Source organism: Dipodomys spectabilis, unplaced genomic scaffold, assembly GCF_019054845.1.
Source record: "Dipodomys spectabilis isolate Male_0828 unplaced genomic scaffold, ASM1905484v1 ptg000178l, whole genome shotgun sequence".
In the NCBI taxonomy this organism is placed as follows: Eukaryota; Metazoa; Chordata; class Mammalia; order Rodentia; family Heteromyidae; genus Dipodomys; species Dipodomys spectabilis.
In genome coordinates, this window is record NW_024870855.1 from 1261491 (window position 1) to 1286269 (window position 24779).

Consider the following 24779-nt stretch of genomic DNA (forward strand, 5'->3'; position numbering starts at 1 on the left):
ATTGGTGATTATTTTATTTCAGCACTTAATGGCATCTTACTTTGATCTGTTTTAAAGGATGAAGCATTTAGAGGACCATTAGAAAGACAGCTGAATAGAAGGTCCAATCCTCCCCTATTCCAGAAACAGTAATTAGGTAGACACCATGGAAAAAAGTACCTTTTGGATAGGATTCAGGTAGAAAGCTGTAAAATTCCAGTGGAAAATGGACTAATCATAAATCTTTGACTAAAAGAATACATTGCCAGATTGCTACAGAGCACTCCAACTTGATGCACTGAAATTGCAAATGTGAATACAAAAGAGTCAATGAACTCAAAGACATGTCCTTTAAAGCTAGTCAGAAGAGAAAAAGATAACAAAAAAAAAGTGTGAAGAAAGCATACAGGACCTGTAAGACCCCACAGAATGATTGAACAAATATATACATTACTACATTATGGAAGTTCTTTTAAAAAAGAGGAAGAAATTTAAAGAAATAATTTTTAAAGAATTATTTAAATTTATATTATTTAAAGAAATAATAACTGAAAACCTCCCATGTATGTGTGTGGTCTTTAGACTCAGAAGATTAAAAGCCATCAATTAAGATAAACTCCACAGAGATTGCACAGAGACATATTATCATCAAATTTTCAAAATACGAAAAGAGAATTTTGAAATCAGGAAGAGGAAAGCGACTTACTACATACAGTGGACTGTGTGAGTCATTGGCAGATTTCTCAGCAGAAAGTTTACTGGCATAGACAGAGTAAATGGTACATTCAAAGTGGTCAAAGAGAAAAATAATGGTTAATCAAGAACACTACCCTAGGCAATTACCCTTCAGAAACAAGATAAAAACATTCTTATACCTGAAAAGCTGAGGACGTCATCATATATAATAGCTTGTTAAGACTTGCCTTACAGGGGCTGGGAAGGTGGCTCAGTGGTAGAGTGCTTGCCTTGCATGCATGAGGCCCTGGGTTGGATTCCTCAGCATCCCATAAGAAAAAAGCTGGAAGTGGCGCTGTGGCTCAAGTGGTAGAGCACTAGCCTTGAGCTGAAGAGCTGAGGGACAGTGCCCAGGCCCAGAGTTCAGGCCCCAAGACTGGACACCCCCTTCTCCTTACAGGAGAAGAAAAAGAGCTAGCAGCCCACACCTGTAATCCAAGCTGCTCAGGAGGCTGAGATCTGAGGATCCTGTTTTGAAGCCAGCCCTGGGGGGGGGGGGGGCTGGGTAAGCGGCAGGGAACAAGACGTTTTTATCTCCAATTAACTAGCAAAAGGCTGGAAGTGGAAGTGTGGCTCATGTGGTAGAGTACCAGCTTTTGGCAAAAAAGTTAAGCAAGAGCACGAGGTCCTAAATTCAAACTCCACTAACACCACAACAACAAAAAACCGTGCACCCATGGCTCACACCTGTAATCCTAAAGTTGGTAGACTTTTAACTCTAGCATACAAGTTAGAAAAATAAAAGGATTAAAACACTTATATCTACAGAAATTTCTTAATAAATACACAATGCAAAAATATTATATAAATTATTACACAATAAAGAATAGATATACCATAAAATATAAATGTTTTGCATATAAAATATAAAAATGAATACACAATATAAAAACCATAATATTTAATGTACAAACATGAAAATGCAGCCAGATAACTTGAGTGGATGGGTGGGGTTGGAAGAAATTGGGAGAGAATGATGGAAGGGGTGACACTGATCAAGATGCATTGTACTCATCAATCAACATGTTGAATTGACTCCCCTTTGTACAATTATTTAAAGACAATAAAAATTTAATAAAGTATGACATTAATAGTATAAAAGGTGTAAGAAGTATAATATTTGTATTCAATAAAAGTTATCAGCAAGCCAGACACCAGTGGCTCACACCTGTAATTCCTAGCTACTTAAGAGACTGAGATCTAAGGAATATGGCTCAAAGCCAGCCTACACAGATAAACCCAAGAGGCTCTTATCAAATCTCAGAAAAAAGACATTGAGATGTGTGTGTGTGTGTGTGTGTGTGTGTGTGTGTGTGTGTGTGTGTGTGTGTATCAGTCCTAGGGCTTGAACTCAGGGCCTAGGGGCTGTCTCTGAGCTTTTTTTGCTTGAAGCTAGCACTCTACTACTTGAGCCACAGCCCCACTTAATGCTTTTGCGTGATTATTTGGAGGTAAGAGTTTCATGGACTTTCCTGCCTGGATTGGCTTCAAGTTGTAATCCTCAGATCTCAGCCTCCTGAGTAGCTAGGACTGCAAGCATGAGCCACCAGTGCCCGGCGAAGACACTGAGATTTTTCTCATAATCCTTCAGTCTTATTTTCATTTGCATTGTTACCTAGATTCTTGTTTGATATGCAAATACTTGCAATGTCATAACACTTCAAAAGTAAGTAATGCTTTCTTTTCAGGATTTCATTTAGTATGGAACCTGTTTGCTTGGGTAAATCCTGCACTCTTTTGCTAATCCAATTGAAAAAATAGGATAAGACACCTTTAAGTCATCACAGTCTCAGTTACTACGATCAAATGTTTTCTAATACACTCCAACGACAGAAGCACTTCGTGATGTGAGAGATAGCCTAAGCACCTCTCCATATAAAAGGAACAAATATGTTGCATTGCTGTGTTGTCATAACCCTTAGGGTCCGGATATCAGCGGGGCCCAATAGTGTGGCGCCCTGGCCCGGCCTGCTGTAGGGGGCGGGGCATCAGGAGGCGAGCCTCACCTCTCTACAGACCAGGCCAGGCGAAGGGGCAGGGCTTAGAGAGGCTGACGTCACCGCCCCGCGGGGCACGCCTGAGGGGAGAGCCCTGCCCAGGAAAGGGGCGGGCCAAGCCGCGGAAAGGGGGCGGAGTGTGCCGCGGAAAGGGGGCGGAGTGTGCCGCTGGAGGGGGTGGGTCATCGAGCCCACATGGTGAGCTGCCGATTGGGATTGGAGAGGGGGAAGCTTGGGGGAGGAGCGTGAATGGTGGATTGAAACTGTTAGTGGGGGGTGGAGGGGTGGGACACAGCCTATCTAGATAATATAGAGGCTGCGTGCTCCGAGGCTGGGGCAGTAGGAGAAAAACCTCAGTCCGGAGGAGAGGAGAGGAGAAGGTAGAGGGAAGCTAGGGGGATCACCATTAGGGACAGCAGAGAAGGAGTGGAGGAGAGACGGCAGGAGGGGAAAGCTTGCCAGAGCAGGGCAGTCCAGGCCTATGGAGCGTGGAGAGGCCTGCAGTGGAGGAGGAGGGGAAGAAAGGGAAGAGCCTTCCCCTTTGGAGGTTTGGAGCTTTGGAGGTCTGGGGTTGGTGGTTTGCAGACCGATTAATAAAGATTGGGGGTCAGGGCTGCCTATTGGAGGCTTGGAGGTTTGGTGGTTGAGGCTGCTCTTGGCTCTGGGTTATCTAACCCAGGACAAGATAGTCTCAAGACCCCTTTCTGCTGTAAATAGTGTAAATACACTTTTGTCCACCTTTCACTGTCTGTGCCTCGATGGATTGTCTTGCTCTCCGGAGGTGCTGTATGAAGTGCTGATGACCTACCTGACTGAGCCAGCTGAAGATCCTTGGAATTCCTTGCCATATTATATTACAGCTAGATAAAATACAGTCAGTGTTCATCCTTGTTGCACATTGATATTATCTTTCACTTGATTTCCAAGGTGATACTTGCATAACCGAAACAGCACTTTGTATTGCTTACCTGGTCAAATATCCATGTAAGCCAAAAAAGTCATTTTTATTGTCCTGGTACTGGACCTTGAGCTCACATCAGAATCTTTATAATGTGAGCCATACCATCTCTGTATTTTTGTTTTTATTTTCTGCTTAATTGGAGATAAGGGTCTCATAGCCTTGTATGTCTGGACTGGCATTGAATCTCCTCAGTAGCTAGTATTATAGGTGTACATCACTGATGCCTGGCTAAAATGTCTTGATTAAAAAATAAAAATTTTAGCAAAAAAAATTAAGGCTACTCAGGGTTATCTCAGTTGTTGGAAATGAATTAATTTCTTGGTGCTACAAACACACACACACACACAAGGATTGAAGTCAAGGTCTTGTGTTTCTTTGATGCTCCAATCATTTATCCCTCACTCTCACAAGTAATTAGCACAAGTGATGAGTAATGATGCCCACTATTGAGACAGGTTCATATGAAACCTTCTGGGTAACAAAAGTGTCTCCCACGGAATTGGGTCAAAGCTCTTATTGGCCCTATCAAGCACATGCAGATAATCTCCATTTTTGTGAAGTGTGACTCATAATATTTTCAGTTACTAATGTTCTTTGTTAAGGTGAGACTGTTTCCTGGAAAACATGGTGGTAGACGCTCCAGGTTTACAGAAGTAACTCGTTTTCATGGGCGAACGGCAGGAGCCGCAAGCGCCAGCCCTGGCCGCACCTCCAGCGCCCGTCTCTGGTCCCGCCCCCTAAGTCCGCCCCCTACGTCAGCCGGCCCGTGTCCCCGCCCCATCAGGTCTCGCCACGCCCCCAGCACCAAAGGTGCTCCGCCGCGGCTCCCGGCAGTTGGCAGATTGCGGTTGCGCGCTATGCCCGGCTCTGATTGGCTTACTGTCACGCTTGCTGCTGTCCCTATTGGCTTGCAGAACTCCCGCCGCGCCCGCCGGCCGGCCCCTCGGCCGTTGCCCTGGAGACGCGTGCTGTGGAGGTTCCGCGTTGCGTTGGGAGTTTGGGGTTGGCCCCCGCCGCCCGCCCGGGACAAACTCCAGCTGCAGGTGGCACACAGGTCGCACGTCCGGGAACCTCGGCGAGAAGGTGAACCCTGGCACTGCCCTGAATCGGTGGAGACCTCAAGCTGGACCTTGGTACACCTGCGGTCTACCCTGCGTGCGTGGCCCCGGCTGGTTACCCGTCGCGACGCGCCCCTACCGTGTGCCCGGCATGCATGGGACCCAGCAAACTGCGTGTCGGGCTGTCCCGTGTCCGCTGTGCCTCCTGCCCGTTGTGTCCCGTGCCTGCTGTGCCCCCTGCCCTCTGAGCCCCGTGCCCGCTCTGCCCCGCGCCCCTGTGCCCCGCGCCCCTGTGCCCCGTGCCCCTGTGCCCCGCGCCCCTGAACGCCCTGCCCTCTGAGCCCCGAGCCCCTGCCCCCTGCCCGCTGTGCCCCCGGCCCTGTGCCCCGTTCCCCTGTGCCCCCGCGCCCCTGAACGCCCTGCCCTCTGAGCCCCGAGCCCCTGCCCCCTGCCCGCTGTGCCCCCGGCCCTGTGCCCCGTTCCCCTGTGCCCCGTTCCCCTGTGCCCCGCGCCCCTGTGCCCCGTGCCCCTGTGCCCCGTGCCCCTGTGCCCCGTGCCCCTGAACGCCCTGCCCTCTGAGCCCCGAGCCCCTGCCCCCTGCCCGCTGTGCCCCCGGCCCTGTGCCCCGTTCCCCTGTGCCCCCGCGCCCCTGTGCCCCGTGCCCCTGTGCCCCGTGCCCCTGTGCCCCGTGCCCCTGTGCCCCCGCGCCCCTGTGCCCCGCGCCCCTGAACGCCCTGCCCTCTGAGCCCCCTGCCCTCTGAGCCCCGAGCCCCCTGCCCCCTGCCCGCTGTGCCCCCTGCCCTCTGAGCCCCGTGCCCCGTACCCCCTGCCCGCTGTGCCTCCGGCCTGATCGCCCCTGCTCTGCCTCCAGCGTGCCCTGCGTGTATGTGCATTGCTCGCCGATCCGGAGGCGTGTGCAGGTGTGTCAGGTGGAGGCCGGAAGACGGGGAGGGGGCGTGGACTTCGCTTCTTCGGCAGCAGCTACCAGCGGGTGGGGCCGGCAGAGCCCAGCTAACCCCAGAACCCCGGGCTCCTCTGGAAGTGCTCCCAGCGCCAGGCCATGAGGAATACCAGCAAGGAAGTGCAGAGCACCACTCACCGCTACGCTCCCTGCGGTGAGTGTGGATTGGGGGTTGTTGGAGCGATCCGAGCCGCCGCCCCCCCCCCCCCCCCCCCCCGTCACTCCCTCCCTTTTTTTTTTTTTTTGGTTTGGTGCTATGGATAAGAACCTTTTGGAAATGTTTGGGTCGTAAATTAACCCAGTGTAACGCTCATGCTGTTTTCCTGAATGTTGATTAAGGAACTTTCTCAGCTGCACAGCCCCATTGACTCCCTAGCTTTTGTTTCTAATTTAGGACTCAACCAAATTAAATGTTTCTTGCTTCAAACAGCTAGATACGAGAAAGGCGAATCCGGTGGAAGTCCAGGGCTTCTTATTACACAGTTTGAAGCTGAGAGGGAAAGGAAGAAGCCTCATATGCTGTCTTTCATTTTTTATTTGTTGGTTTTGTTTTTACTCTGCATAGTCAGAAGGTTTGGAGACAGACAGTAGAGAAGAGGGCTAAGCTGAGAGGGATCAGTTGAGCCAACCGCATCTGCACAGTCTGTTCAGAAGGAAAACAAAATATGACCCTTCCATACTTAACTGCACAGTCAGGGCGCTGACTGTGACCAATGTTGGTGGTGCCATGGCTGTGCTGGAAACCCAGTTGGGGGTGGTGCATTGTTCATCAGGTCTGGCCTGTTCATATCTCTTGCTTTGGCTTTTGGAGCCTTCCTGTCTTCCTGTGATCGATCTAGATCTCTGTCTGTCTCTCTCAATAATGGGGCTTGAACTCAGGGCCTCTTCTTGCTGAGCATGTTTGCTAAAGACTGGTGCTTTACCATTTGAGCCACTCCTCCACTTCCAGTTTTGTCTGCCCATGCTGGCCTCCAACAGGGATCTTTAGAACTCAGTAGCTAGGATTTCAGGCATGAGCCACTATGCACAGCTTCATGGGATTTGTTCCCCCACTCTCTCCTTGCTCTCTTTTTTGTGCCAGTCCTGGGGCTCAAACTCCAGATCTGTCCTTAAGCTTTTGTGCTCAAAGCTAGTATGCTACCATTTGAGACACAGCTCTGTTTCCAGATTTTTTAGTAATTAATTTGAAATAAGAATTTCAGTGACTCTCTTGCCCTGGCTAGTTTCAAACCTCAGTCTTCAGATCTCAGTGTACTGAGTACCTACCTAGGATTACAGGTGTGAGCCAGCGGTGCCCGGTGTATGTGATTTCTTGATGCCTTAGGTAGAGGTCTCATCTATATGAACACCACTAATAGATACTAACATGTGCCAGGCACTGCTCCCAGTACTTTATATACACTTGTACATTGAACCTCACTAGACACCTCTCAGGGATTGCCATCCTATTTTTTGACCAGGAAACTGCAGCATATATTATACACCAAGCTGTTTGAGGCTTCACAGACTAGATAAAGCAGCACCAGAAGAGCAAGGTGATCTTAAGTTTGACTCTCTTTCTCAATAGTCTGTATTTCTTCAATGATCAAATAAGGGAAGCCAGGCACTGGTGGTTTACATTTGTAATTCTAGCTACACAGGAGGCTGAGATCTGAGGATCACAGACAAGTCTGTAAGACACTTATCTCCAATTAATCAGCAAAGATCAGGAAGTAGAGGTGTGGTTGAAATGGTAGAGTGCTAACCCTGAGCAAAAAAAACTGAAGGACAGCACCTAGCACTGGCGCGCACACGCGCGCGCACACACACACACACACGAAAATAAGCTACTATACAGCTTATGAGTATGAAGGGAAAGTCATAGAAAGAAAAGCAATCAGACAGTAAATGGTCTAATGTTATACAAATGTGATAAAAGCTAAAAGATCCCTTTAACTTTCTCTCTGTTTCTGTCTCTCTGTCTTTGTCTCTGTCTCTGTCTGTCTGTCTCTCTGTTAGGTTGTGAGAGTTTGTTATTTCTAACTTGAGCCCTCACTTATGAGCTCTCCTCCTTTGCATACATTTAGAGATGGATTAGAATTCAATGCCTGTCCAAATCTTCCAGTAATGAGAGGATAGGAGACACACTGTTCTCTGTGGATTAATTAGTAAGCAAAACAGAGAGAGGAAAAATAAAGTACAAACTGAATGCCCTTCTTCTAAAGGAGGAATATTTGAGCTGTTAAACTCTGATTCCTAATCCTTAAATTGATTTTCTCTGATCTTTGTGCCATTTTCTAAACTTTTTTCATTCTCCTTTCTTCTTTTTCTTCTTTTTAAGAAAGGAGCCGATTTATCTGGTTAGTATCCTTCAGTTATTTAAAAGATTTTCCAGGTTAAATACCACTCATTTTCATGCAGTTGTGGTTCCAAGTACAAAGTCAATGCTAAACTTTCAGAAAGATTCACAGGATGACTTGGTTTGTGTACTATGGTTAATTGGTATATTCAGTACTCTGCTTCTGAAGAATCCTGGTCAGCCAGCACATTTAGCGCACGTGTACACACACACACACACACACACACACACAGAGATTTATTTTGTTTTTTTGTTTGTTTGTTTTGGGTTTTTTGGGGGGTACAGTCGTGGGCCTGAACTCTGGGCCTGGGTGCTGTCCCTTAGTTCTTCAGCTCAAGGCTAGCACTCTACCACTTGAGCCACCGTGCCACTTCTGGCTTTTTTTCCTTTTTGCTTATGTGGTGCTGGGGAATCGAACCCAGGGCCTCATGCATGCAAGGCAAGTGCTCTACCACTGAGCCACCTTCCCAGCCCAGAGATTTATTTTAAAGACTTGGTTTTCATGGGTAGAGAATAACAAATATGAAATCTGTGGTGAGCTGGAGACCAGGGGAGGCAATAAGTTGCATTTCAGATTTGAAGTCCATCTGCAGGCAGAATTCACTCTCCCTTGGGGGATCGCATTCTTTTTAATTAGACCTTAACTGTTAAATTTAGGCTCATCCCTATTTTGGAGGGCCATCTGCTTTGCTCAAAGTCCACTGACTTAAGTATGAATCTCATCTCAAAATTACCTTCACAAATGCATCTAGAATGATGTCTGTTATGTAGGTACAGTGCTCCAGCCGAATGAACACATAAAATTGCCATCCCATCTACCACACACCAGGCATTGTGTCTGATTGTGAGTTTTCTAAATCTATGTCAGTACATGCTGATAGATGCTATTAAATACACCCAGTGAGTGTGCCACATGAGTTATACCTTTTTATTTTGCTTTTCCTAGATTTTGTGTTCAATCAGCTGTAAAATAGTTTGTGGGCTCTTATTTCGAGCATCTGCCTAATTCATTTCAGGTGGAAGGAATTATCTGAAGCACCCACAGCCTGAACGCCCCACATCTCTTCTCTCTGTGAGGTCATAAATAAGTACTAATAACTCTAGGCCTTTGGGATTTTTGCTAACCCATCTAGTTCTTTTTTGTCAGGGCCTGGGTGCTGTCCATGTGTACTTTTGCTCAAGGCTAGCACTCTACTACTTTAGCCACAGATCCATTTCCAGTTTCCTGGTGGTTAACTGGAGATAAGAGTCTCATAGACTTTCCTGCCTGGGCTGGCTTTGAACCACAATCCCTAGATCTCAGCCTCCTGAGCAGCTAGAATCACAGGCCACCAGCACCAAGCTCCCTCTAGCTCTTGATATGAGCTCCCCAGCCTGTGACTAAATCCCTCCAGGGAGTCTCGTGGCTGGTCCTCAGCTGGGTGGCAACATCTATCCTAGGCACCATCCCCTCAAGGCTTGGAGAGCCTCCTTACCCCACTGGGCCCATGCTCAGCTCCTCTTTTTTCCTGCATGGGGCCCACGTCACCATGGAGGTCAGAGGACAAGCTCTCCTCCATTTCCTTCTCCTTTCTGTTTCCCCTGAGCTACTGCACCCAGTTTCTTCTTGATGAGAAAAATCCTACCATTTATAATCATCATGCTTCAACTCAATCTTTCCCACTAAACAGTCCTTAGGGATCTTTAAAATGCTATCCCTAACCTATGATGAGTCTGGGCAAGTAAGCACCTCATCCTTCCCTCCTTGCTCTCTTCAGTGGACACCAGACCCTGACACCTTTCACCTGTGGCCTCTACAGTTTTTAGTAGAGCCACTGCCAGAGGCCGGTGTGGGCACTAGGCAGCATGGGAGGTGGCCTGGCCGGTGGCTTCTCAGTATTGCTCTTCAATAGGTGGGGCATCTTGGCCTCACCCTGATCTGCTTTCTGCTGCTCTAAGAAAATGGGTAAACATGTTCAATCAGGCTGTTGTTTCTGTAACACAGTTTATATCTCAGTGGGCTTCTACTTCTTCCTCTTCTTTTCCTTCGCCTCCTTCGTCTTCCTCCTCCCCTTCCCCCTCCCCTTCTCCCTTTCTTCCTCCTTCTCTTCCTCTTCCTTTTCTTTCCTTCCTTCCTTCTTTCTTTCTCTTTCTTTCTTCTTTCTTTCTTCCTTTCTTTCTTTTCTCCTCCTCCTCCTCTTTCCTCTTCCTCTTCCTCTTCCTCCTCCTTCTCCTCTTCTCCTTCTTGTGTATATACCAGTATGCTTGAACTCAGGGCATGAGCCCTATCCCTGAACGTTTTTTGCTCAAGGCTAATGCTCTACCACTTGAGACACAGCTCCACTTCCTGCTTTTGGGTAGTTAATTGGAAACAAGAGTCTCACAAGCTTTCCTGCTTGGCCTTGAACCATCATCCTCAGATCTCAGCTTCATGAGTTGCTAGGATTACAGGTGTGAGCCACCAGTACCTGGTTTATCTCAGTGTTTCAATGCAGTATGTTTATCAAATCATATCCCATGGCTGGGCATCGGGGGTTCACATCTGGAATCGTACCTAGTCAAGAGGCTGAGATCTAAGGACCAGTTTGAAAGTCCTGAGATTGTAAATCCCATTAGCCAGCAAAAACCAGAAGTGGAGCTGAGGCTCAAGTGGTGGAGCATCACCCTCCTTGAGTGAAAAAGCTAAGGGGTTAGCACCCTGGCTCTGAGTTCAAGCCCAAGTACCAGCACACAGAAAAACTGGCTCTGTTGCTGTGTGGCTTGTGCAGTGATATCCACAGCAGACAGATGGGGAAGGACCAGAGAGCCCTCCTCTGCGTGGCTGTCCTGCAGCCCAGCATGGCAGTGAGCTGGCCTCACTTCTATCTAGATTGGTATTACCACCTGCCTGCGAAGCGCTCTGAGAAGGCCATGGATGCCCCACCAGCATCTCAGATTCCAGGGCTCAGCAAATTGGGCGACTCACAAAATGGGCACTTGCCTGGGATGCGGAGGTACTGGATAAAAGAAACAGACTCGGAATACGTGAAGCTTGCAAAGCAAGGTGGCAGACCTGGTAAGCCCCTAGCATGCTCCATCATGGAAAGCAAGGAGGGGACATTGTTCCTCATCTCATCTGTGTAAAAATTTGCTCTAGGAGTTGGAGGTGTGGCTCAGATGGTAGAGCACCGGCCTCAAAAGTGCTTAGGCCCTAAATTCAAACTTCAAGTCTCCCAAGAATCTATTATAAAAAGCTCTAACCTTTGCCAAATGCCATTGGGAATTTAGGCTCATGAGTATGTTAGGATATGTGCAATCTTTGATGAAAATCAACTTTTATACAAGATTTTTCACTAAATATTTGACCATACTAAAGATGGAGGCATACTGAGTTCAATAGACATTCAGAGGGCTAAGGGACGACACAGTCTACCTTTGGGGTAGATGACATCTAGACACTATTTCTCCTCTGGGTGCCATTACCCTTGCTCAGAATATCCTAGGGAAGATGGGAATAAGATTTCCATAGTTTCAATTTTAAATAATCTAGACCAAGCTGGGCATTGGTGGCTTATGACTGTAGTCCTAAATACTCAGAATGCTGAGATCTGAAGATCACAGTTCAAAGCCAGCCTGGGAAAACTCTTATTTCCAATTAACCATCACAAAGCCAGAAGTGGAGGTATAGCTCAAAAGGTTAAGTGGCAGCCTTAAGCAAGAAAGCTAAGCAAGAATGGGAGCCCTGAGTTCAAGTGCCAGTAGTGACACAAAAATAAGTAAATACCCAGACCAATCCTCTTGATTGATTAGGCTTGCAGCAGGTGGGACAAGGGCTAGACATCTCTTTTTAAGATCCACTTCCCCCTGCTGTTGGTCAAAAAATAAAATTAGTGGAAAAATTGGCCAAATTTGGTAATACCTAAAATGAGATGGGAGTATTACATCACTGCCCATGTTCTGAGTTTGGTCATCACAATGTGATGACATGAGAACTGTCTTGAATACATCCACCAAAGCCCAGAGGTGGAGTTGTGGCCTTCTGCAAAACAGGCCCAACAGTGTGAAGTACTATAATGACAGTAACAGTAATGAGAGGCAGACAGAGAAAGAAATCAAGTATAATGAAGTAGCACTGAGAGAGTCTGGTTGGAAGGTATAGAAGAATTCATCTTATTCCTCTAAGTTTTCTCTAAGTTTAAAGTATTAAACTATGAAAAAGGTTTTCAAGCTGCAAAATGGGAAATTAAATATCCATGGTACTGGGGTTTTTAACTCGGGGCCTTGTGCTTATAAAGCAGGCACTTTTACCACTGAGCCATGCCTCCAGCTCTACCAGCTGCCCTTTGATAGCCAGGAGGAGAGGGACCGGAGTCAGAAAGCTGGGCTCATGTGTCTGGAGCTGGCCTGAGTCTGAGATGGAGCCCATGTGCTATGCCTCCCAAGTTGGCTCCAAATTAAATGATTAAATCCCTCCTGGGGACTCACCATCTGGGAGCCTGGGGAGGGCAGATTTTCCTGGAAGCAGCTGGAGAAGGAGGACAGTGAGGGGAGACTGGCCTGGGAGAGCCGCCAAGGGTTGGGGAGCAGCAAGCACTGGAAGAATGGAAGCATGGGCTCTGGGAAATTATGTCTGTGGAGACTGCATGCCAGTGGGGACTATGGCTGAGATGTACTATACAGATCCATGCTAGAGAGGGAGGGGGTGGGGGTGGGGGGTGCATGAGCAATGTCTCCTGTCTGAGGCCAAACAGGATCCTCAGTTGTCTGCCTGTGCCAAGGCAGGGGAGCCTCAGAGATGCTCTGGTAGTGGCTCAGCCCAGAGGCCACCCCAGGGCGATGGCACAGCTCCCCTTGGTGAGGGCTAGTGATACCACACAGGACAGCAGGATCACACACAGCTCTGTCCCTTTCTCTTTGAGATTTGCTGACCCACTTTGTTCCTGGGAGCAGGAAAGGTTCTCCTGTGACCTACTCCCTGCCAGACTGGTATATCCACCACAGCAAGCCTGCTACCGCCCAGCAGCGCGAGTAAGTATCTTGAAGCAGCCACGTTTTGTGTGTGTAAGGGATCTGGGGGGAATAGTTCAAGTTGAAATTCAATAGATTAATTGTGACGCTGCTATTCCAAAGCAATTTCATTCAAAGCTGATGCTCTACCACTTCCAGCTTTTTGGTAATTTGAGATAAGAATCTCATAGACTTCCCTGCTTGGGTTGGCTTTGAACTGTGATCTTCAGATCTCAGTCTCCTGAGTAGTTAGGATTACAGGTGTGAAGCATGCTGGCACCCAACACAAGTTAAAATTTAAATTTCAACTGAGGACAAGTTTGGTTACGAAAGTCCGGGTACTATTTTACCAGCACTGTGGGGGAACATAAGCTGCGAGAAAAGCAGAGATGGGCAATCATGGAGCATTTTGTGTGGGTCTCTAAGCTGCCGGTCAGGAAGTAGACATGGTCACATGTACCTGCCATAAAATAGCAGTCTGCCCCAAAGCTTTCTTCTTGTTACAGATGAGAGTCATAGGTAGTGCCAGAAATACAAGCAACACTAAATTTCTATAATTGCAGGGCCATGCAAAGCCATTGTTCACCAATGTGATTGAGGCTTCTAAGAATTCCTGTTTGTCACTAGGCAGCCTCAATCCTCCAGCCCACCTCTTCTGGACTGAGAAGGAAATGAAAATTAATTTTAGGCAGCTTTCTGACTTTTTTTTGCCTGTAATATAAAACCACCATAAATCATTCTAAGTCTGTCAAGTAGCTAAGAGTGCAGGCCTTAGCCACCATGCCCAGCTTTTGTTTCTCTTTTTTCTTTTTTTAGGTCCTATACCAGCACTTCAACTTGGTACTTGACGATTTCACTCATTGGCTGCCATTCTACCCACTGAGCCAGGCCTCCAACCCCTTGTTTTTATTTTTCACAAGAAAATGAATATGCAAAATGTATTACATGCCTGAGGCATGTAATATTAGACTCTTCCCTCTGCCATCTTTTCTTAGGTCCAAGCCTGGGACTCAAATTCTGTACCTGATGCTTTTACTCAATTGCTAGCATTCTACCAACTAAGCCAAGCCTCTGACCCATTTTTATTTTTAACAAAAAATGAATAGACACACTGGGTGCTGGTGGCTAATGCCTGTAATCCTAGCTACTCTGGAGGCTGAGATCTGAGGATCACAGCTCAAAGCCAGCCTGGGCAGGAAAGTCCATGAGACTCTTATCTCCAATTAACCACCAGAAAACTGAAGTAGTGCTGTGGCTCAAGTGGTAGGGCACTTGCCTTGAGCCGAAGAGCTCAGAGACAGTGCTAAGCCCCAGAGTTCAAGCCTCATGACTGACAAAAAAAAATGAATATACAAAATTTATTGCATGCCTGAAACATGTAATATTAGACTCTTCCCCTGCTTTGTTTTTAGGTCCAAGACTGGGACATGAACTTGGTACCTGATGCTTTTGCCCATTGGCTAGTGTTCTACCTGAGCCATACCTCCAACCCCTGCTTTAAAAAAAATGCAATTCTTTGTGCTAAGCTTAGAAAAGAAACAAAAAGAAGCAGAATGGATTAGAACCTGCTTGAAAGGGGACCAGCAACTCTAGGGTTGACTCCTTTCTGTCACTGATCCGAAGACCAGTTGGAAGTTCAAGTACCCATATTGTAAATGGCCATGTCACAGAAAACAAGCAGGCCATTGCTATCTGAGAGGATCATAGTGGTACATATTTAGGAGAGCCTTTAGCTCATTGAAGGGGGCAAAGTAGTAGATAATATTTTAGTGAAATTCTGCAAGCTGGCACTGGAAAGGGGCTGAGCTATTTGTTCCCCAAGAGCAGAAAGGCAAGGCCCACCTGTGTCTTCAGGGAAGCCAAGAGAAAGGAGGGCAGGGGAGAAGGGGCCAGCAAGGCTGTAACTGACCCAGCTGTTCCTGCAGAGTCCCTGTGGTCTCCATGCCAGATTACATGGTGTATGAAGAATTCAACCCCAATCAGGCCAACGGGAGCTACGAATCCAGAAGAGGCCCCTTCGATTTTGACATGAAAACAGTTTGGCAAAGAGAGGCCGAGGAACTTGAGGAGAAAAAAAAGGTGACAGAAACTCATCTATGTATGTCACCTGCTGCTGCTTTCCTCCTGGGACTCTCTAAATGATTGCATGTGTGTCTGTTTACTGCTTCTGGTGTGTCTGCTGACATGGTCCTCATTTTAAGTGTGGATCTCTACAGTGCGAGTAGCCATAGTCCAGTTATATTTTTCTTTTCCAATCATTGGTTTTATGGGGCAGAACATAGTTTTGGGGTTTTTTTGCTTATAATATATTTTATTGGATAATTATAGATTATACAATAAGCAGAATCTAGTTCTCCAACCAGTCATGGGGCTTGAAATCAGGGCCTAGGCGCTGCTCCTGATCAATTTTGTGACTAGCACTCTACTACTTTGAGCCACAACTTCATTTCCTGTTTTTGAGTGGTTATTTGTAGATAAGAGTCTATGAGGACTTTTCTGACCAGGCTGGCTTTGAACTATCCTGAGTGGCTTGGATTATATATCTGAGCCACTGGTACCTGGCTACTTTTGCTTTTTTTTTTTTTTGGTCGGTCTTGGGACTTGGGACTTGAGCTCAAGCCCTGGGAACTGTCGCTAAGCCTGTTTGTGCTCAAAGCTAATGCTCCATTACTTGAGCCACACAGCGCCACTTCCAGCTTTTTTAAGTAGTTTGTTGGAGATAAGAGTCTCACAGACTTTCCTACCTGGGCTGGCTTCAAACTGTAATCTTCAGATCTCAGCCTCCTGAGTAGCTAGAATTACAGGTATGAGCCACTAGTGTCTGGCTTATTTCTGCATTTTTAAAGTGGTTTTTAACTAGTGAATACTTACCTAGAGGAAATGTATAACACATGTCACCTAGCATTATAGGAAGGTAATTTAATATGTATTTATTACCTTTCTCTTTTTGTGCCCATACTAGGCTTGAATTCAGGTGTATGCTCTATCTTAGCTTTACTCAAGGCTGATTTTCTACCACTTTAGCCACAGCTCCAGTTCTGGCTTTTTGCTAGTTAATCGGAAACAAGAATCTCACTGATTTTTCTGTTCAGGCTGGCTTCAAATGGTGATCCTCAGGTCTCTGTCTCCTGAGTAGCTAGGATTACAAGTGTGAGTCTCCAGTGCCAGGCTTTGTATTCATTATCTTTACATGTTTTATTTATAGTTAAATTAAATTTCTCTGGAAATAGGACACAATCCCAGGGAACATTTGTCTCTCCAAGGGGAACCTCAAGAACACCCTGACTGGTAGATGGGTTGTGACCTCTTGATTAGAAGTTCTTCTATCCCCTGGCCTCCTCTTAGAGTCTCGCAGGACTTTCAGGGCCCACAACTGGGTGTAGCAAGGTCTGAAATTAGATGTAGTGCTTCAGCCAGCTGGATCTGTGAGCGAAGTGATGACATGAGTATTAAAAAATAACAATGGTGCTTTTGGTATGGAGAATAAGAATGAACACCATTGTCTACGTGAATAGTGAAGAGATGATGGGTATATACCACTCCTGGCTCCCATGCCTGACACCCCTGTGTCCTGGTGTAGAGAGAAACCTCTCAGTCGACTGAGTGTTGGGGTGAGTGCCAGATTCAGCATCTCTTGGCTAGAACAGGCCATTTGTTTGTTTGTCAAGCTGTCCTGCTGTCAAGTGGTGACTTGGGCTTTGGGTCACTTGCATGAACGTTGTAAATGGACTCTCTAAGGCCCAGGCCTATTTCTTAGTGTAAGGGCTCAGGCAATAAATGGGGTTTTTAGATGCTAAATCCCATTACTGCGCAAAGCTAGAGAAATGCAAAAGCGTTAAATGCTATATCACCACCAAACCAAATGAATGACCGATTTAGTGTAGTCACTTAAGACAAACTGCACAAATGCCCAGAGCCAGCCTGTCCACCCCCACCACATCAAGGAGGTAGATGACTGACTTGGAGACACCCATGCTGATTATGTCCAGCAGAAGGCACACAGTGTTGGGCGATGTGGAGTGTGTTCAATTATAGCAGTTCTTGTATTTCCTTCCTGGGTCTTGCAAGACATCTTGGCCTAGATAGTAAGAACCTTAAATGAGAATGAAATCATGGACCTAGCCAGCTGCTGCCTCCCTGTGCTGCTGCCTGTGAGGGAGGGGTGGGAAGCCAGCACTTCCCTTGCCTCACCCAGGCTGTCTTTGGGGTGTGCTGTACACCAGCCTGTTCTTAGGGCAGATGTGCTCCTCACTGCTGGTTACCAGCATTCCTGGGATTCTTGCTTACTTGCTGGGTGACTGGGAATTGGAAGGGATTTTTTTTAAATGTTTTTATTGTGAAAATACTGTACCAGAGGGGTTACAATTACATGAGCGAGGTAATGAGTACATTTCTTATCAAGCATTGTTGCCTCCTCCTTTGTTTCCCCTACCATCCCTGCCCTCCCATCTTGGAAGGGATTTTTTTAAAAAATATTTCTTGTAATAGTACTAGGGCTTGAACTCAGGCCCTGGGCACTATCCCTTAAACTCGTGAGCCACACTTTACTTCTGATATTTTGCTAATTGTTAATTGGAGATAAGAGTCACACAGAATTTTTCTGCCTGGGTTGGCTTTGAACTTTGATTCTTAGAATTCAGCTTTCTGAGTAGATTGGATTACAGGTGTGAACCATGGGTGCTGGACTCTATTTATTTCTGTTTTTCTTTTTCTTTTTAGTTTTTTTAAAATTGTTATTATAAAAGTGATATAGAAGCTGGGCGTTGATGGCTCACACCTGTAATCCTAGCTACTCAGGAAGTTGAGATATAAGTATCGCGGTTCAAAGCCAGCCTGGGCAGGAAAGTCCATGAAACTCTTATCTCCAATATACCACCAGAAAAACCGGAAGTGGTGTTGTGGCTCAATTGGTAGAGGGTTAGCCTTGAGCTGAAGAGCTGAGGGACAGCGCCCAGGCCCAGAGTTCAAGCCCAACAACTGACAAAAAAAAAAAGGTGATATAGAGGTTTTTTCTTTTTAAATAAGGTGTAATTTATGTGCAGCAAAGCTCACCTGCTCTACAAGTTGTAACAAGGCATACATTATGAAACTACCACTGAGGTACAAAGGAATTCCATCAGCTCCCCCCTCCCATTTTTTCAGCTCCTTTGGAGCCAACCCCTCCCAACTCCCAGCTCCTAAGACACCTGGCTGCTTTCATTCCTTGTAATTTTTCCAGAGCATCAATTCATGGTATCAGAGTTTATAGTCCTTTGTCCCTAGTGCATTTTAGAAACAGCCAGCTGTGTCTACTCTACTCCCTTGTATTGGTGAATTGTATTTCATTGTGGATCAAGGTGCAGTCTGCCTCTCATGGCTATTTGGATATAGCAACTGCTTGTGTGCGTGCGCGTGCGTGGGTGGGTGTGCGTGCGTGTGCGTGCACGTGCTGGTACAGGGGCTTGAACTCAATCCCTTATGCTCCTGGTTGTTTTTGTTTGTTTGCACATGGTTGGCATTCTGTGAGTGAGGCACAGCTCCACGTCTGGCTTTTTGCTGGTTAATGGGAGGTAAGGTTGTCTCCGCAGACTGGTTTCCACCTCGATCCTCAGATCTCAGCGTCGAGTGGCTGGGATCTCAGCTGTGAGCCGGCAGAGCCTGGCCAGCAGCTGCTCCGGACCCCGCGCCCCCTTTCGCCAAGGCTTTCCGTGGAATGGGATTCGCGCTGGCCTGGCTTGGTGTGACTGTTCCCAGCAGAGGTCCGGTCCCGCACGTGCTGTGGGTGAGATTGGCGTTTGCGTTGTATCTGTCCACACAGGTGAAGCTGCCCGCCATCCACGCAAAGCACTCCAGCAAAGCGGGGACCCCGACGGGCTCCAAAGAATCCTCGGGAAGCCGGCTCTCCTTCCCTCCCATGTGCGTGAGCAGCTGCCTGACCAGCAGGCCAGGAGGGGTGGGGTTAGTCCCTCTTCCCTGAGCACAGCAGGACAGCGCCAGCACGCCGGCATCCGCCCGCGGCCTTGCTGCAGCCCCGGCCCTGCCGCCGCCCCCCCCACCCCCCCTCCCGCGCAGCCCGGCCTGGCCGCCGGCTCCAGGCCCGTTCTGGGCCCGTCCTCACAGCGCTCCCCTCAGCGTCCATGGGCTGTGCTGCGCAGGTCCGCGTTTGGGTCATGTCCCCCCAGTCCTGTGCTCCTGTGCTGCGGGCTGGTGTTCTCTGTCCCCTGGGCCTCAGCCTGGAGCCCTCTGGCTCCATCCCATCCGCAGCTCTTGGATGCCCCTTGTTGATTTTCTTGCTAGAGAGGAAATCCCCAGGGTCTTCTTTATCTCCTTACTCCCAGAATTCTTGTTTAGTGTCAGAATAAATACCGTGAATTGCCTGATCCTTCACATAGCGTCTCATCAAATGGGTGAAAAAGTTATAATAATTACTGGGCTCAGAATGAGAGGGAGAAAAAAAAGACAGACAAGGGATAGCTAAGTAGATGATGGATGGATGGATGGGGAGATACATAGAGAGAGGGAGAGAGAGAGGGAGAAAGAACACTAGAGCAAGAAATAGCTGTGCATCTAACTTATTACTATGTTCCCTGAATACCGTTCAGTGTGTGTGTGCCACACCTCCACTTCTGGCTTTTTACCGGTTAATTAGAGAAAGAGTCTAGAGGATTTTTTTCTGTCCTGGTTGGCTTTGAGTCTCTAATTCCTCGATCTCAGCCTCTGGATTAGCTGGGATGCAGGTGTGAGCTACCAGTGCCCAGCTATCAGATTTTCTTTTAATGTTTACCATTCATTTTTCTCTTTTGGAGGCCTGGTCAAAAAACCAATTCACCAACAAACTTCTCCAAGCTTATCAGCAATGGCTATAAGGATGAGTGGTTACAGCAACAGAGGGCAGACTCAGACATAAAGACCCCGAAGACATCCAGGACATCGTCCTCTCAGTCCACACGGGACTCCCAAGCGCCCAAGGATGCAGAGGCAACACCAGACGCAGAGGCTCCTGAAGGCTCTGAGAAAGCTCAAGGTGAGGAGCACCCCAGACTGAGCCTCCCTTAATGCAGGGCTCCGACAACAGTGATGTCAGCAGATGGATTTCCTGTCATGATGTATCTCATGAATCTAGAAATTATAGACATCCTCAGGACTATTAAGGCTACCCATGGAAATGAGAATCATGCCCATTTTGCTGTTTCATCTTTATTAGAAAACAAAAGCCATGACTTCTTGGACTTCACATTTTTATTTGTCGAAAATCTTGATACTTCATTTAGTACAAAGAATGTGCCCAATAATATCAGTTTTAGTGTTCTGCACAGAGTTCTCTCTTCCCATGAAGGCTGCATTCAAACTTAAAATTGCTTGAGTATCAGCATTTCTAAAGCTTTGACTATGTTCCATTATAATTTTCTCTGTAATTAGATAGGATAACACATTGGTATTTATTTATTTGTGCCAGTCCTGGGGCTTGAACTCAGGGCGTGGGTGCAGTCCCTAAGCTTCTTTAGTTCAAGGCTAATACTGGGTCACTTGAGCCACAGCTCTACTTCTGGCTTTTCTTGGTGCTAACTTGGAGATAAGAGTTTCATGGACTTTCCTACCCAAGCTGGCTTCAAACTGCAATCCTCAGGTCTCAACCTCCTGAGTAGCTGGGATTACATTTGTGAGCCACCAGCGCCTGACTCATTTTTATTTTTAACCGTCCCCAAATGATGCATGTTTCTTGAGTGGGGAGGAGAGTTACTAGAGTTTGAACTCAGGACCTTGTGCTCACAGGCAGGTGCTTTACCACTTGAGTCACACCCCAGTCCTTTGTGCTTTACTTAGTTTTCAGACAGTATCTTGACTTTTTATACAAGGCTCCCTGAACTCTCAATCCTCCTATCTATGCCTCCCTGTGTTTGGGATCACCGCCACCAGGCCTGGCTTGTTGGCCTGAAACCATCCTCTGGCTCTCTGCCTCCTGGGTAGCTGGGAGTATAGATACATGTGTGTGTTTCATTTATGCATATATTTAGCGTTCAGTTTCCACAGCTTTATTAATTTCTAGGCAACTTATTTTTCTCATGGGGCTTCATTTCTTTGATGAGAATTTTTTGTTTCGTGTTTGTTTCCTTTTTTGTGAGTAGATCTCTCTGCTCACAGGGCTTCCCTTATTTCCTATATCTAGCTGCTTGCTGTTTTGGTTGAATAGAACCTACCAATTATACCCTGCCCTTTTAGCCAGGTGCACACCTGTAATCTCAGCCTTCAGGAAGCTGAGGTAGGAGAATCTAAAATTCAAAGCAGCTCTTTGGGCTGCTGTAGTGAAACCCCAACTCAAAAACAACAACAACAAACCCAGCTAGAACTGGTGACACACATGCCACCTTAATCTTAGTACTCAGGAGGCTGAGATCTGAGGACTGCAGTTCAAAGGTCTTACTTTCTCCCCCCCCCCCCCCCCCACACACACACACAGAGAAAGAGAGAGAGAGAGAAGTGGAGCTTTGGCTGAAATGGTAGAGTGCCCACCTTGAGTGAAAAAGCCAAGGGATTGTTCCCAGGCCCTGAATTCAAGCCCCAGTATTGGCACAAAACAAATAACCTAGAACAACATTAGCAAAGTGCCCTTTGGAACTTTACAAAGTTCAAAGTGCTTTATGACTTCTTCTGTTTTAAGTATTGCAGACTTAGTTTTTACTACTTTAAGTAAGTTTGTATTCTGTGAATATTTAATCTTTTTTAATTAAACTGAAAAATCACTGTTCTTATTCTTTATTTCAGAGTCTTCTCCTCCAAGTGAGTACTTGTAGAGAAACTGACCCACATGGATGTTTAAAGAGTCTTGAGTACACAAAGAGAACCAATGGATGTGGTCCTTCCTCCTGAGATCTGGGCAGGGCGAGAGGGCCCTTCCCCAGCCCTGCCACCCATGCTAGGGAAATGTGCAGTGTCCTGTCACTCACTGTAGTCACCCTGCTGGACCTCAGTGACTCGAACTCATCCTTCCTGGAAAGGAAGGACCAACATCTCTCTCTTCTCTGTCCGTTAATCCCAGCCCCTGCTACTCTCTGCTGCTTGTTTGGCTTTTTCTGATCCCACATATGAGTGAGGTCCTGAAGGATTTGTCCTTCTCAGACTGGTTTATTTCACTTCACCTGATGCCTTTCAGGTTCATCCATGTTTTCACAAAATTGCCTTCTTTCCATGGCTGAGTAGTATTACACTGTAGGAATGCTCACTCCATTTTCTCTGTTTCTCTGTGGATTGAAACTTGAGTGGATTCCATGGTTTGTCTACTGTGAATGATGCTGCAGCAAACACAGAGTGTACTTCTCTCAGAAGGTACTAATGTCCAGTTCCCTTGAGGGATACTCAGTTGTGGAGTAGCTGGATCCTGTTGGTGATTTAGTTTTCGTTTTTGGTGGGTTTTGTTTTGTTTAGGTAGTACTGTTGCTTGAACACAGGGCCTTGCCCTTGGTTGCCATGCTGCTAGTCCTTTGTGGTTTGTTTTTCCCGAAAGGGTCTTGGGCTTGTTCCTGGGCCACCCTGGACTTCCATCTTCCAATTTATGCTTCCTGTTTAGCTGGAATAAAAGCTCTTACCATTACATCCAGCTTTTTATTGGTTGAAATGGGGGTTTCACTAATTTTTTGTTGAGGCTAGCCTCCAACTATGATCTTCTCAGCTCTGCCTCTCAGTTAGCTAGGGTGAAAGGACTGAGGCATCAAACCCATCTTAATTGGTTTGTTTGTTTTGAACTCAGGGTCTCACTCTCACTGCTTTTTCACGCACAGCTGGCCCTTTGCCTCTTGAGCCTGCCCTCTACACTTCTAGCATTTACTGGTCAATTACTGGTAAGATTCTCTCAGATTTGGCTGCCTGGGCTGTCTCCAGTCACGATTCTGAGATCTCAGCCTCCTGACTAGCTAGGATTAGAGGTATGAGCCACTGGCGCTCAGCTGGATTGTCTGTGCTTCTCTGAAGTCCACATTAGTGAAGGGGAGGAATTTTGTAGTGGGGGGGAACGACAAGTGGCACACAGAGTCCAGTCTCCATCTGAGGAGGATGCGATAGGTCACAGCCTGAGTGGCCTGGTGGGGGTGCTCTCACTGTTTAGTTCCTTTGGGTCCCTGCGTCAGCTGAGACTTTTCCAGCCTGGGACAGTGACGTGGGGAAGTGTGAGCATCCACAAGGGGGCGCTCTGTCCTTACCTTCCAAGGTCAAAGTTGGGGCACATGTTTTCCCATTCATGATTTGTGTTGGGAGGTAGGATTGGATGTTCGATTTCTGTGTAGACGTCAGGAATAATCCTCAGGCAAAAGGTGAGAAATACATTCACTCTTCTATCTAAAATGAATGTTAAAATTTCATATTTAAAATTGTCATGCTTATCTGTATGTACTTGATATTGCAGGCCCAGGAGCTTCTCCATCTGAATCGACTCCGGCAGAGCTCAAATAAACCCAGATGTCACATTCAGGATCACCTTTTTAAGTAGCTCACCACGGTGTGACTAGGTCGAAGCTGTATTTATAAGGCACTCGTTATATTTTATTAGTATAGACTCTTACAGAACCGTATATCTCACAGCATACACACTATCTCTGAGGCACAGCTAGGGAAAACACTGTTTTTTTTTTCCCCCCTCCCATTTCTCTGGGGTGCTGAACGTGGGCTTAGAAGGAGGTGCCACCACCACGATCTCTGGGACCTTTCACTCTGCCAGCCTGGTGACCTCTCAGGACTGGTCACTTCCCCCTGCCATCCTGGAACTGCACCTCCAGGATTCACCATGTGGGTGCCTCCTCTGAGATTCTGAACAGGAAGAAACACAGAATAAGCCTCAGCTTTGTTCTTCTATTGTTTGGTTCTATGATCTTTGTAGAAACACTCTTCCTGTTTAAAAAAATTAAAATATGATGACATAGTTTGTATTAAAAATATTATGCCTTGAAGTTTTCTATGCTCAATAGAAAACATTATAACATTTACTAGTTTAATTTTTTTGCCAATGCTGTGAGCATAACTACAGTTTAAAATATGAAGCATTTCTTATTTTATATCTTTTCATTGGAGATGTGCTTCATAGACTTAAAGCAAAGCTTTGAAATAATCAGCGGAGTGCTTTAGTTTTATAAAAGTTATTGCTTGCGTATTAGAAATTTGCATTCAAATATACTTAAAAGTTTTATATCTTTAATTCATTAATTTTTTGGACAGCTAATTTTTTTAGGAAGCCAAATAAGGTCACAGACATTTGTACCTTCTTTCCTGGAATGACTTTATCATGCGCTTGCTCAGCTAAAACTCAAGTTTCATATTAGAACTCTAACTGAGCTGTTTAATGGAACATTCACGTGTCCATTGTATAATCACAAGGATGTTGCTGTGGAAGAATATGTATGCGATATGTAAAGAATGGGAATGGCTGTACATATGGAATAAAAATGATAAACCACACAGGATATTTTCTCTCCTTTCTCTATTCCCTCCGTTGCCCTTCTTAGTTGAAATGCTACCTCATTCCCAAATATTTAAATTTTACTAGGAAGAAATGTTAGTAGTGTTCAACTCTTTATTTTTTAAAGGCTATTATAGCAATAGAAATCTATAATTTGTGGAGAGGACAAAATTTAAAGTTAGCACTGGTGATCAAATCTTGGCTTCACTAGTAGCTACTAGCTCAACCTGCAATTCTAGTAACTCAGAAGGCTGAGATACAAGGATCACAGTTCCAACCCAGTCCAGGCAGAAAAGTCTATGAGACTCATTCCAGTTAACCAGAAAAAAGCAGAAATGAAGGTATAGCTAAAGTGGTAGAGCT

At 46.3% G+C, this 24779-nt stretch overlaps 1 protein-coding gene across 1 annotated transcript; it reads left to right on the forward strand.

Annotated features, from left to right (window-relative positions):
• Nucleotides 1-5602: 5602 nt before the first annotated feature.
• On the forward strand, nucleotides 5603-24420 carry CUNH7orf57 (chromosome unknown C7orf57 homolog). The gene is made up of 8 exons (XM_042695140.1): nucleotides 5603-5845; nucleotides 10878-11063; nucleotides 12907-13015; nucleotides 14920-15073; nucleotides 18792-18889; nucleotides 19780-19997; nucleotides 21737-21751; nucleotides 23370-24420. Exons 1-8 carry the CDS (start codon nucleotides 5791-5793, stop codon nucleotides 23414-23416), a joined length of 882 nt encoding a protein of 293 aa, XP_042551074.1. The 5' UTR covers nucleotides 5603-5790; the 3' UTR covers nucleotides 23417-24420.
• Nucleotides 24421-24779: the final 359 nt, after the last annotated feature.